Consider the following 15,268-nt stretch of genomic DNA (forward strand, 5'->3'; position numbering starts at 1 on the left):
TTCCACTGCACGCCCAGAAACTCGGTGTCGTGTCGTCACGCCGCATCATCCCCGTGTTGTTCCATGAGACTGTGAACTCGGCTCGTTACATCAGTAACATATTCAACGTGTTTGTTGAACAACTGACTGAGGATGAGCGAAGGAACGCTTACTTTCAGCAGGATGGAGCCACGGCGCATACAGCATGTGCAACGATCACGCACATTGATTCAGTGTTCCCGTCTGATCGCGTCATCAGCCGTGGCACGGACCAACCTTGGCCACCTCGTTCTCCAGATTTATCACCCTGTGATTCCTTCTTGTGGGGAGCTCTAAAGGGACAAGTGTATACAGAAGGTTGTTTCACGTTGATGGTAACGATTTCGATCACCAGGGAGCAGCACGTAGGCACAGCACAGAGCAGCCAGAGCCAGTAGGACGAAAGTACTGTGTGTTGACTTGCAAAGACGATGGTTGGTGTGTGAGTGAGTGTTTATATGGCACCAAAAATTCCAGTCTTTTGGGAGGGGTACATCTGTGCCCTTTCCGACGTTGGTTATAGTTATAGTCAGATAATTGAACAGTGCCACATGAAAGCATTCCATGTGTCAAAGAAGGGCATCAATGCAGTGTTGAATCGCCATAAAGCTTGCACCGTACCTGTTGCTAGAACCAGTCAAAGTGGGCCTCGGGCATATTGGAAGCCCAAGCGTTCCTCCGATGTTGTGCGGAAAGTGAGATCCGTGGTGCGATGTGAAAACCCTGCAACGCAAAGAGTGATTGCACAGGCAGTGCAATGTTTCCCTGCAACTGTGAATCGCATCATAGCCCAAGATTTACAACTTGTGCGGAAGCACTAGCCTCAAGTTCATAAGTTGCGTGCCTCACATGTCCAGGAGAGGAAGACCAACAGTCGAAAGCTCTACGAACGCCATCTGGCAAGGGACCGCTGGAAGTATGTGGTGTCCCTGGATGAAGCATGGGTGTATCTGTCGGGATGTGGTAAAAAAAAAAGGGCCATCTACTATCGTCCACGTGATGCAAGAGGTCGATCTGAGTGGGTACGTGAATGTGCTGAAAGTTTTCCACGCGGGTTCATGGTTGTTGGTGGTTACTGCCATAACGGCAAACTTCCACTGCGCAGAGTGGAAAAAGGCTAAAATAAATACAGGCTATTACCAGACGAATATTTTGGAGCCACTTTACAAACATGATATTCCTTCTCTCTATGGCAGTGACACATCTCGTGTTGTCATCCACCAGGACAAGGCTTCCAGTCATACTGCAAAGTCCACGCAGGCATACATGGATCGGATGGCACGTTAAACATGCATTCATGTAATCCCCTTTCCAGACATCCCTGTGAAATCCCCCGATGCCTCTTCCATGGATTTTTGTGGGTTTCCGTTGTTGAAACGAGCCTTGGGAAGCAGACGGCCCCGCACAATTGACGGTCTTTGGAAAGCTTGTCAGGAGGAATATGATCGTTTGGTCCAATGTGTTCTTCAACGCAGTCTCCTCCAATGGAAACTCCGCTGCAGGGCCATTGCTGCAAGACAGGGGTATCACGTGGAGCACCACCGCTCGTGACGTTACGGTTTTTCTTAAGGTCAGGTGGGGTCTAACTTTGTTACCATGGACGTGAAACGACCTTCTGTAGTAACAACCCTCACACACTCGAAGAATTCCAGAACAACATTATCACAGCTATCGAGGCCATCCCGCAGGATGTCCTCACCCGTGCTTTTCAGAACATGTGGTATCGTCTGCACACGTGCCTCGAGGTCAACGGAGGACATTTCCAGCACCTCCTCTAAATAGGTTGTTGTCACACTGTACTGTATTTACAGAATATGTTTCATTAATTTACGTTTATGTCAAGTTGTCTAAACTGCTTGGCACCGATATGCTGGACTGTTCTCTACCCGCTCTTCTCTTCGGTGTACCAGGGTTGCCTACATGCAAGGAGCACATTTTCCACGGGGCCTCTTTGAACAGACTCACCCAGTATGTAACAGTATATGTAAGATTATTAGTAAGAAATCTATTTTAGAAAATTTATTGATGTCAACAAACATATGTAGAGAAGTATTACTTAGAATTGCATTAGGTATTATATCATGGTTAGTATTATTACACAGTACGTTTTCCTGTTATAAACGATAAAAGGAACAACGTTCCATGCCTTAATTTTCATATCTGAACGGTCGAAAACTGTTCATTTTTTTAACTCGTAGGATCGTTAAAATTAATTATGTTTACGTACCAGTACTTCAACCATTTATAGTAGCATACCTGTAGCTTGTTAATACTCTTTGCACTAGCGTACACAGGAAATTTTTTTCCGGAAGGGAGGGTGGAGGCTGGAGTTGCAAAGGTGGATATTAAATAGCTGCATTTTAAGGGGTTTGATACGTAAAGAAATAATTCATAATATTTTAAACCTTAGTTTTAAAAGTTGTTCAAAGACAAATTTCGTTTGAAAATGTTCATTTTCTCCAAATTTCGTGAGAGGCTGTAGCCCAAGCAGGTCCCTCCCTGCATACGCTAGTGACTCATTGAAGCTGTCTTAATTTAAAAAGTACTTTTACTCTGGTTTGGTTAAGATTTTACATTGAAACAGTGAATAAATACAAAACAGTCTTTTTTAAAATGGCCGGTATAATTTTGAAAAAAAAAAGGACTTGAAGTAACCTCCACGTCACTACACAAACGTCGATACTGTCCTCACAGATCCAAACCGATGCAGAGGCGTTTCGTTGTACGAGTTGATAGTCATAGGCGTCGCGATTGTGTTTTGTCTGTGTAGCCTGGCGCTTCTTCTTGCGCTGAATTTGTGGTACTCGCGCCGTATGACGTCCTGGACGTCAGAACTTAAGAAACAGTACAGAACAGCAACGAAGAAACCCTGAAAATATGAAGAAAAAAGTTTCAAGATTGGTCAAAATATTTGTACAGTCACCGGCAATACAAATGAGACACCTAGATCCTGAAATACTGGCTTCTCTGCAATGCATTGTGTGTGTTGCCTATCTCTCGACTTCAATAGCAACTTTTCAATAGGAAGATCTGTTAACGCCGGAGAGTTAGGCAACACACACAAAGGATTGCAGGATTCAGGATCTAGGTGTCTCATTTTTATTGCCGGTGACTGTACGTCAGGAAACTTTCAGAGAGAAGAGTCACTCTCAAGCGACATGGGCACCATACAGTCTAGGAAAGCAACCAACAGACCGAGGCAACACGATGCAGACTATTGAGAAAACGGCCCCGACATGCAAGCGTTAAGAAACACGTGCAGTTTATCGTGTCACTTCGGTTTGAAAGTTCCCTTGATGTTAACTTGAGACTCTTAGGCAGCTTCCAGACCGATGTAACACGCGACAGGCGACGACCGACAAGCGACACGTGTCCTTTGGAAGAAAACCCTCAGTAATCAATTCACCCTTTCCAACCGCAGCGACACGACAAGCTTCGGTCTGGTTTTTTTTCCGCGCATGAATGTTTTGCTTTAGACTGATGGGGTCCGTGTCTCTTGTCGCTTCGGTGTGAAATCTCCCTGACGCTTGTAAGGAAGCTCTCAGACCGAAGTATCTGCACGGCAGCTTCTTGTGTAAGGTAAATAACAGCAGTGACTGTTTTTCTACAACGTTCTTCCTCAAGTCGCTCGTCTGAGCAAATCATTGTGAGAACATAAGTCTACCAAGGACAACAACGAGTATCGTATGAGGCGAAAACTAGCTGATGAGTAGACCTCGGATTTTACGTTTTTAACCTATTTTTTTCCTTTACAGGTATGTAGGAAATAAAAAGTTATGTCAGTGTTTCGTTAAAAAACGAAACGACTGATGAAGTTTTATTGGGCCTAAAAAAAATATTTTGCTTGTTAGAACCTATTTTAGGTATATGCGCCTAAATCAAGCCTTTTTTTAGGGTTTTATATATTTTTAAAGGTTTTACAGTACTTTTATGTCACACAGAGATAGACTATTTGCTTTGTTTCGTCACGAAAAAATTCAATGACGAACGTGTTTGTCGATTTCCCTTCTTCCAAATCCATGGTGATTTTTCAAAGCTCTAAACAAAGCAAAATGTCTGGTGCCACTGATACTGTACAGTCCAAAGTGAAAACTTCTGATACGTGTGGTCTTGCTCACTTCGGTGCTATGTGGCATTCACGCCTTGCAAACTAACATTTCAACATTGAAGTTTGCACCACTGACTATGTTTATGTTGAAAGATTATTTTCAACATCTACGATGATCCTCGCAGACAAAATTGCGGAGTTTTACTGTGGATAACATGAAAGAAGATTGTTGCCTAACTATACGGCGAAGAGTGGATTTTAATAGCAAATTTCTAATGCTGAGTTCTGCCATCGCCATAGGGTTAGGCAACACACATAACGTTATGCAAGATAGTGTATTTCAGGATGTAGGTGTCCCATTTTCATTGCCGGTGACTATACCTAATCAGCAATTTTCAGGAATTTTGAACTATTTTAAGTTTTTTTTTAACCTACTTCAGGATTATTCGAGCCAAACTTGAGATTTTTGGGACCTATTTTAGGATTTTTAGAACGTATTTTAGGGTTTTAAGAACCTATTTGAGGATTTTTAGGTGCCTAAAAGCATACTTTTTAGAACAAAAAATCAGAGGTCTACTGATGAGCAAGTACCACACAACTAGTCCAACTGGTAAATCTTGCAGGAAATCTAGCTGCGTCTGATTCAGACAGTAGGCATTGACCTATTCACTGCTGATTGAAAATATAGTAGCAATCCGTGAGCATGGAAATTCAGATTCGTGGCAGCAGCAGCGATTGGATCTTTAGTGAAAGCACACAAAACCCCGTCTGATAGATGGTGTAGGACAGCATTTATACATTTAACATGATTAGTTTTATTGCAAATACGAACGCACGTATACTTTTGGGATTGAACTTTTAGGGATTCCCTTACAAGATTTATTCTTTACCGAAATTCCTCTTCATCGTTGGCTCCTTCGGTTTTACACTATGTCCCAACTATCTCTGGAACGAGAACAAGTCCCTGCGCAAGTAGGGACGCGAGATGGCTCCACCAATGAACACGTGAGAGGAACGGGATTGCGTGGAGGGACAGGGAGCGACTGCAGTTACCAGCCTTCTCAGCAGCGTTTACTGCTTCCTTCTGCCCACTCGATTTCCCCACTTCTCTGCCGCTCTGCGCGGCCTTGCTCCAGAGATAGTTGGGACAGGGTATAAGAGGACAGCTTCATTTGAGAAAATATCAGTCTGTTATGGTTAACATAAATCTGTATGACACTTCTTCACTTATGCTTACAGATAGTCTACTGCTATGCAATTCCTAAACAATAGAATTATATTTTCGAGTTTAAGGGGTTGTTGTGTGTCTTTCCAAGATGCGTCAAAATCTCATGATAGATTTTTGGTTGCATTTTATAACTCATATTTCATTATAGTTACAAAGTTCTACAGTATTGGCCAAATTATTGAGCTCATTGTAAAAAAGAAGCACATTTTCTTGTTGGAGGCACATAGTGGTTCGGATCCCACTTTAAGCTGTAGGTCCAGTCCCGATTAGCCTTACTGTGCATAAGGTGGACTTAAAACAAAACTCAACCAATCACATTTTCTTGTTTTGAAAGTGTTCTAACTAATTATATTTGACGATTGTAGTAACTTTTCATTGGATTAAACTGTTTGCCTGATTCGATATACTCTTGTTTCCCACAATCCTTATCTTCGTGTCCCAAGAATAGATTGCAACACAATTCTCTGCACATTCGCAAGAATGCTTGGAACAATATGTACATTGTTTACCGTGTTATTTATGCCATTTGTTTGGTTATAGCTAGACGTCGGATTTTAGGTTTCTAACCTATTTTTTCCATTGCAGGTAAATAAGAAATAAGTGATATCAGCGTTTCATAAAAAAACGAAAGAACTGACTAAGTTTTATAGTGCCTAAAATAACCTATTTTGCTTGTTAGAACCTATTTTAGTTTATGTGCCTAAATTAAACCTTTTTTAGGATTTTATATTTTTTTTAGGTTTTACAGATTTTTATATCTCAGAGGTATTTACTAGGTTTGGTGGCGAAATAATTCAATGACTGGTGTGTTTGAAACATGTTTTCTGTCGATTTCCCCCCCTCCAAGTATATGATGTTTATCAAACTTTAAACAAAACAAAACAATCTGACGTCACTCTTACCTGCAGACAGTGACGGTGAAAGGGGACAGTTCCCCCCTACTTTTTACCCCTGTACTATAGACTCTTAATGCTAAGCCTTACCTACTAAGATAAAGTAAACTGTCCTCCCCCTCCTCCCCATTCTAAGTTTCGGCACCCAATTTACTGCCTGCACAGTCCCAAGTGCAAACTTCTGATCTGTGTGGCCTTGCTTACTTTCGCGTCAGCTTGGTCCTTTTTGGCATTCATGCCTTGCGAAGTAATATTTTAGCATTCAAATTAGCACTACTGACTATGTTTCTGTTGAAAGATAATTTTCAGCACATGAAATGATCCTCAAAGACAAAAGGTGGAGTTTTAGTATGGATAACGCAAAAAAGATTCATGGTGGTCACTAGGACCATGATAAAATTCAAGTATAATTCCTGGTTTTCAAGTTGAACTTTCCAAAAATTCAAGGACACAAACAGATGTTTTCTCTATTCCAACCTTACGTATTACCGACTCTCACCCTCCCTTCCATACACAAAAATATTGACAATATAAAGGGATTGTATGATTCCAATGTAACAAAAATTTTACCTAATCAACTTCAAGATATATTATTTTGTAATAATCTTCCGTTTGTCAGGTAGATTGTTCTGTAAAAGACACTAACATAGTAAACGGATTGAGAAAATTTTATTTTATTTTCTGTGTAGCTTTCTTTTTCGTCCTCAAAAAAATGAATGAAATAAAAGCTAAACTGAGAGATACTTGCCTCAGGGCATTTATAAACATGTATAAATTTAATAGGATTTCGATTAATAAAAGTTGCAATTTTCCATGTCTTGCCAAAATTCATGAATAATTTCCAGAGCCAATAATTCACGCATAATGTCCGGTGTCAATAATTCACGTGTAATTCCCGGAATTCAAGGAATTCCAAGTGTGTAGCCTGATATTGTGCAGCAAATTATACATACGTATACATACAAGTAACTTTTTCTAACAGAACAAGTGCAGTATTATAATAATTTGTAGAGAATTTTGAAAATGATATAAATACATGAAAATTTGTTTAGAAACTTAATATTTGGTTATTACGGTTCTTGTGAAATTTTGTTTTTAACGATTGTATCTAATCAGTATTTTTCAGGAATTTTGTACCAAATTGTCGTTTTGCAACCTATTTCAGGATTTTTGGAACCTAATTTAAGTTTTTTAGAACCTAATTTAAGGTTTTTAGAACATATTTTAGGATTTTTAGAGCCTATTTTTGGATTTTTAGAGCCTATTTTAGGAACCTAAAAACCCACTTTTTAGAACCTAAATATCCGAGGTCTTGTTATAACAAAGGAAATAATATTAATTCTAATTGCTGTAAGGGTGTTCTTTATTTGTATCTCCGGAGCAACATGTAGTTTCATAAACCACGTGGTTTGAAATTTAGGAATAAGAGTGATAAAGGAACTGTAGAGAAGCAGTGATTAAAATGGGCTCGAGAAGGGTGAAAGGTGAAGGCCAAAGGTGGTCATACGAAGTACTGACAGTACTTGCAGTGTTTATAACAATGCAATGTGTATCACAAAACATAAAATCTGTCAAATTTTTCTGTGTCTAATTTTTTCAACAAATCGGTCCAATAATATGTCCAATACTGTATTCAATAAATTCTCAACACTAACTTTATATAGCCTACATAAAAAGAATACTGAAAAGTATCATCAAGCACTTTAATGCGGTATTAGTAGAAAACTTTTACAGTTGACGGTTGGTAATACTGCTCAGGTTGCCAACCAGCATAGGTTTCTGGCCATTGGTGAAAAATTGAACATGGTAGTTTTGGATGAAACCGCACCATTTCGTGGAACATGTCACCGCACGGGTATTATACAATCTCAACATTTAGTCGATATTATTGAAACAAGTGCACGTTTGTTCTGCACGTTGAGAACTTGCCAAAACGCAATGCACTCACCTGTAACGTTTGCAGTATGGAGTTGATGATGACGTAGGCGGCCTCCATCATATTGTGGTCGCTGGGGCGAAGGAAGAAGAGGAGGTTGGTTATTCCTAGAAGCGGGAACAGGACGAACGTGGCTCTAATTGCTCTCCTGTAATAGAATTAGAGTGACATACATTAGCTGCTGGTGTATACTCTCAGTGCAATGCGTGGCATGCAATCTCCGCAAAGTGTCTCGCAGCCAATAACATTAAAAGGAATAACCTATTGTGTAGACAACGTGTGAAACTACCGCGTATACGGGTTGCCAGATCTTCTCAAAATACCTAGAAAGGAAATTGCTTCATAAATTCTCTTCATGCAATAAAATTCGCCAGTATAATTTGCTAAAAGAGACCAGCAGTTGCACATCGAGCTCCCGTGGAGAAGCTGTTAGCACAACGCAAGTACACACATACAGGGAGGGAGAGAGGGGGGAAGCGAAAAAGAGAAAGAAAAGAAATAGGAAGATTGAGAAAGAGAGAGATAGAAAACGAATGACCGAGAGAGAGAAAGCGAGTAGTAGGAATGCGAAAGAAGAGAAATAGAGATAGAAAAGGAAAGAAAAGACGGAGAAAGAGATAGAAGAGAAGTGGTTGGAAAACGAAAGAAGAAGAAATGGAAATGCAAAGACCGAGAAAGATAGAACGAAAGCGAAGAGAGAAGGAAATAAAAGACCGAGAAACAGAAAAAATGGAAGAGAAGTAGAACGAAAGCGAAGAGAGAGAGGTTGTATAATAAGAGAAGATAGAGGAGAGAAGAGAAGTAGTACGAAAGCACAAAGAGAGAAAGAGATGTAGAAAACGAAAGAACAGACCGAGAAGAAGAGAAAGAAGAGAAGTAGCAGTAAAGCGAGAGAGGAGATGAAAAAGAAGGGGGGAAAGTCAGAGAAAAGAGAGAGAAGGAAAGAGAAGACAAACAGGAAGACCAAGAAAAGAGAGAGAGACACATAATTTAGAAGGTCTGTTGGCTGATTACCAACGTTTCTCGTATCAATCTGGCTATCTTAATCAATGTCGCTTTTCTTTCGCTTTTAGCTAATCGGAACGATGAAGATGAGCAATGGTTATAAGGCATGGCCCTAGGTAAAAGCAGGACACGAGCGTTTTGATTGATTGATATTTTTTTTACTTCGCATTTCTGCCACTTTTGGCTATAACGAAGATGAAGATGAGTGGTGATATAATGAAACTGATAAAGGTACACTCACAAAGAACACCCAAGTCCAGGCAGGGATTCGAACCCGGTACCTCTGGCGTCATAGCGTTCTGTGCTAACCACTCCGCTACGGAGACTGGCTATAAGATAACCAGAAAGAGTAGGTCGTGCTCATCGTCAGGAACCGAATATCTGAAACTCGCCCACCACGCATCTCTTTCTCTCTCTCTCTGAAAGTTTCATTACGCATATAGATATTTGTTCGTCACGTACAGGTTATTGAAGAGGCGGAAGTAACAGACACAGAAAGAATGCGAATGTAAGGTTGGGGAATTTTGTTCGCTCGGGGGACCGTAGGCGCGACTCCACGCTCTCCATTGCTGTACGCTTTGATATTGCCGAGATGTTTGCTTTCGTGCTTCATACATTACGATGCTCCACGATCACTCTACTATATTGCAGGCAACGCAAAAGCAAGTGCGTTTATTTTAATATTGACGTGCGCAGTAGAGAACTGTTTTCTTAGCTTAAGTAACGAGTATTTCACAAGTGCCCTAAAAGGAGAGTGTTACTGTTTTCAACTGAGCACCTACACAAACATATGTGTACATAACAGTTCCGATTGTTTTATGATTTTTTTTCAAATTCCCCCATCAGGAAGATTAGTTATCGTAGAATATAGGCAATCATTTACACGAAATTTGAATCTTCCTTAACGTAATGAGCACTGGATTTCCAAAAAAAGTTATTTATTTTGAAAAACGCAACTAAAAACCTTACGCGAGCATGCGCACTTCCCATGGACAATGTATTTTCCGTTGACAAGCGACTGTAAGTATCGTAGACTAGTGAGAATTAATGTAGAAGTAAATCGGAACCTTAGTAGAATGCATTTAGGGCCGGTTTTTCAATGTTCAGTTAAGGTTCATGTTAGCATGTAACTGGAAGTTAGTGAAAATTTCTGTTTTTCAATGTACAGTTAGCTCGTAACTGGAACTCTGGTGGCGATTATCTTTACTGGTACTTCTTCTTGCAGTTACCAGCCTAACTGAAAGTTACGAAGCAACATGGATGCCTCGTGCTGCTATCGAAGTTCCACACTCGCAACTTCACTGTCAGATTAAACAAGATATGGTTCATAAAACTTTTAAATTCGTACAGAAAAAGACTTATTTTGTTTGGCAGAGCTGACCAACGTCCATGCAAATATGGAAATTAAGCAGCGTAGTTGCTAGAATTCGCTTGGCAAGGTTGTGTTAGAGAATTTGTGACCAGGATATCCGGTCTACCAGGCGCAACAATCTCCAAACAGTAATGTGGTGTAGTGGTTAGCGGCACCACCTTTCGGAGCGTGTTGTGTTTTATAATACGAGTCCTGGTCACGGGTATTTCTTTCTTGTCAATTATTTATTACGTGTGTTGCATTCAATTTACGCTTTATTGTTGAATGATCTTCTCGGATAAATATTACTGTAAATTTTAAAATTATTTTTACTCGTTCCTTCATATTTTTAGAAGTTTAGAAAGCTTGCTTACTATTAACATGTTGTTTTTTCGCTCAACAACATGCATAGAGAGGTACAAAGCATGCAGTCAAATGTATAATATTTACATGTTAAAAATAATAATAGTGTTTATATCAACAAACAGGTATTAATTATGTCTCGACTTTCGAGATCTTCACGCTTCTTCTACAAGAAAGTATCTGCGCTTGCGCCTCATAACATCATTTCCTCCACGTGGAATTGGCCTTTATTAGCAGAAAACCAAATTTGTAGTGCTGTCTTTCGTTAATTTATTTCGTATGCATACAAAATGGATACGCAGCCATTGTTCCTATCGTTGCACATGGAATAACGTGCTTTCGAGTAAGGCGTGCTTGTAGTTCTATATTTAAACGCCAGGCTGTGTGCCAGTCAACGCGGTTTGAATCTATACTAACAGATGGCGCGCAGATCGATTTCCTGTAATTTCTGTGTTTCAGAATTGCCAACACGCTGTTTCGGAGAACGAACGATGGTTTAGTTAACTGGCAGTTACTTTCACATTGAAAAACCCGGTGCTGGTTAAGACTGGCTGTTATCTCCAACTGGCAGTTAGTTAACAGAGAGATTAACAGGACATTGAAAAACTGGCTCTTAGGGACTTTATTTTAATGCTAAGAGAACCAAACCTGGCCTGCCTAACCTAACTACGAAAGCATATATTGAACAAAATCTTAAGTAATCGCTAAAACTCCGCAGTGTGTGTTAACAGAAGGAAATCGAAATCGTGCCATGTTAAAATTGCATTCGTAGCATGATGAAATCGCCAATAAAACAAAAGGAACTTAGGCCATTTATTTTATTGTAGGATGCATGTTTTACATATTGTTACAAGTTGAATTGTTGGACTTCTTACCACCGTTTTTTGTTTCTAGGTCCCTACCTTTGACACTTGCAGGCATTTATATATTTACCTCTTTATTTTATATGGCGGAGATTAAGGCTCATGACTTGTCTTACACTCAACCATATCGTACAGAAAAATTCATAATGTAATGTACATCCATAATTTCCATTCTCTTAAACGTAGGAACAAGTGGAACCCAAAAACGGAGAATAAAAGTCCAACAATTCAACATGAATCAATCACCACCGATCAGCTGCAAAGAAGATATTGTTACAAGTTAAACAAAACAATTCAACAATCCTACTCATTATACGAGGGCGGGCTGAAAAGTAATGCCTCCTATTTTTTCTTCACGTGTAAAGACATTTTGGATTTTGAGCAACCATGCATTGTACTCTTCAGACTTTCTCCCTTCTCCATTCCAAGTTTCAAACTTCTATCACCAGGGGTTGCTGAACTAGAGCGAGGAGAATGGCAGCATGTAACCATACTATGAAACCTGAAACTGCATGTGGTGACTGAATTTTTATCTGCAGAAAATGTGTCCCCCAATTTACATTCATCAGAGAATGAAGGCTTTTTATGGCAATGAATGTGCAACGTCAGTACTGTATGATGTTGGACTGTTCATGCTCACAATGAAAACCCCTGCTGAGGAACTCTCAACGTGTGTGACAAAGAACTTCTTAAGTTCCCAAACTATAAAATACAGCTCTAGACATATTACGGATAAAATACACACATTCACTTGATGTTTCAAATTTTCAATCAGATTTTATCTAACCTTTTCCCATTATTTAGTAATAAATTTGACGCCGATTGTGCCACACTGTGTGACGTCACATAGTGATAAAACATATTGTAATAGCACACAATAACGCCATAATGTCATTTTTACTCTTGCCATTTTTTTATCGTTTGCCATTTTTACCTGCATTCCTCCAATCGCATGGCTGAAAGCTCAACCACGTTCATAATTGGCGTTCCTTATAGCCAGTCAGGACGGAGTTTCATCATTCGATTGTGGCGCCACGTACAGCCACCGACAATAAAAATGGAACTGATAAGATCCTGAAATACTCGCTTCCCTGCAAAGCGTTGTGTGTGTTGCCTAACTCTACGGCGGTGTTAGAACCTGCCATTGAAAATTTGCTATTAAAATCCACCCATCGCCGTAGAATTAGGCAACACACACACACAACGCCTTGCAAAGCTTTTATTTCAGGATAAATGTTCCATTTTTATTGCCGGTGACTGTACATCAGAAGCTTTAATACGACATGATCTACATTCAGTCTCGTCACAGCTTATCTGCATGTTCAACCAAAAGCGACTGCATTGCGGGAGGAAACCGTGCAGAGCAACTGAAGAGGTAATACGTTAGGCAAATTAGCGATATTCCGTTGCTTGCAGATTCACACCTGCGTTGCGGATTCAATTTTGCTAATGTAAATGGCAGGTGTGAAGGCAATGCGCTTGTTTATTCGTGCTCGGTTAAACCCTTAGAATCGGTTCATATGCTTCACCTTGACGTATATTGTGCGCAGCATGACAATTTGTTGTTCCTGTGCAGTGTTCTAGATAATTGTTGACACGCGCAGCATTTGGATAGATCTTCCACCATGTTGGGGCCATTTACACTGTCTGATACGCTTAACCTTACAATTAAGAAGATATTGTGCTTCCCAGTATAAAAGAAAACACATTGTTGATATTTTAGTTATTTCATAAGTATATGTTTGATATGTTAAGTACACTTTATGCACGAATAGGCTTATCGGGACTGGACTTACAGTTTAAAGGGAGATCCGGACCACTATGCCATGTGCCTGCACCAGGTATCGATCCGGGAACCTTTGATCACAAGGCGACGATGTTACCACTATGCCATGAGGGGGGGGGAGGTATATTTTGTACGCCAATATTACACAACTTAGCTTTCAGTTCACAAGCCGCCGCTGTGGCGGTACAAACGCGCTACAACGCCAGATTCAAATCTCGGTCCAGGCATGGATGTTCCTTGCGGGTGTCCCTTCATCAGTTTCATCTTTTCATCACTCATCCTCATCTTCACGACTAGCCAAAAGTGGCAGAGAAGCAAAGTAAATATACTAAATTAATCAATATTCAGTTCGTAACTCTGCAACAACAATGCCGGATGAAAAAAATTACAGGATTATTCGTAAGTCCGTGAAACATTTAAAACAGTTATAAGCTAGGGCCCGGGACTTATTGTTATAACATATTTTTCATTAGGCTTCGGATCTATTATTGGGGTGAGATCTTTACATATCTGATGAAAATCAGCCGAAATATACAAACTTGACAAAGCATATTTTGACATATTTCACCAATTTCGAGTTTTTACAACATATTTCTTCAATTTTGTTGTAATAAGACATATTTCTGTATAATTTCGTAATTCTCTCGCACATAATCGGTTATTTCATATTTTTTTCTTCATAGCTTTAGCACAACGGATAGTTCATATTGTCGATGGCAGGATATGGAAAGGTAGGAAGGAAGGTGCCGTCTTTTCTTAGTACAAAACAATAATACCCCACTTTTTTTTTATCCCGCCGACAATTGATAGCCATGCAAACATTATTGAGGAAAAATGTTCTCTTTCATTGTTGCACGGGAAGTAAAGAAGTTTCGTTCTCATTTCTTTTCCTTTTTAGCTTTTCACAAAAATCAGTCAAAAGTAAAAATAACATTCGGTACATTACAGCCCCTACTCTACTCTATCGGGTATGGGAGAAATTCGAGAGTACTGTTGTGCATATTTTTGGCTTTACTGGGAATATTTCTGCATTTTTCTGACATATTTTCCAATTTATATAACATAATTACATACATATTTTACAGTTTTATAGGACATACAGTCCCGGGCCCTAGTTATAACAATTAAACGATTCAACGGATTCATAGAACTGTAACTTCAATAGAGAGAGAAACAATTCAAGTTTTTTTATGCAAGCAATGCGCGGTGCGGTGTTGCCGTGTTTTGCTACTAGTCCAGGAGGCCATAATAACAATATGTCGTTCAGTGAACGGAAGCAGACATTTTATGTTCTTGAGTTTGCAAGAAATTCGTCCTTTGTAGCTGTGCAACGACGGCTTCGAGGAGAGTTCCAGAAGAACTGTCTTCAAGAATGAAGGTTGTCCTAGCACAGGCGCTTATCAACGATGATATGCTAACTCGTGTCTTCAGGATTGTCTCCTAGACATTTGCCGTCACTAAAGGTGGATACATGGCGAATTTGTGCCTTTTGAGATCTTGCAAACAAAACTGGGAGAGTGTATCTTTATTATGAATACATAATGTTTGTTTTCTGTTCAGTAGTTCATGTCTTACGAATTTTTCAAATGTTTCACGGACTTATGAATAACCCTGTATAGTAACCCCCGAATTACGTAATACGCGACTTACGTAAATTTGCAGTTACGTAATAACTGTACGTAGCTGTCACAAGACATTTTTTTATTGTAAAAGTGTGATTTCAGTTTGTTTTTATATTTTTTTAATATATTTTTCATACTTTTATAGTTTATATTCG

General features: G+C 39.6%; 1 protein-coding gene across 1 annotated transcript; it reads right to left on the reverse strand.

Annotated features, from left to right (window-relative positions):
* Positions 1 to 2,641: 2,641 nt before the first annotated feature.
* On the reverse strand, positions 2,642 to 8,217 carry LOC145998472 (corticotropin-releasing factor receptor 1-like). The gene is made up of 2 exons (XM_083134884.1): positions 8,136 to 8,217; positions 2,642 to 2,887 (listed from the first exon to the last, which is right to left on the reverse strand). The coding sequence occupies exons 1-2, from the start codon at positions 8,184 to 8,186 to the stop codon at positions 2,684 to 2,686; spliced, it is 255 nt and encodes an 84-aa protein (XP_082991010.1). The 5' UTR covers positions 8,187 to 8,217; the 3' UTR covers positions 2,642 to 2,683.
* Positions 8,218 to 15,268: the final 7,051 nt, after the last annotated feature.

The sequence above is a fragment of the Lepisma saccharinum genome, chromosome 14 (genome assembly GCF_977018435.1).
Source record: "Lepisma saccharinum chromosome 14, izLepSacc3.1, whole genome shotgun sequence".
NCBI classification, from domain to species: Eukaryota; Metazoa; Arthropoda; class Insecta; order Zygentoma; family Lepismatidae; genus Lepisma; species Lepisma saccharinum.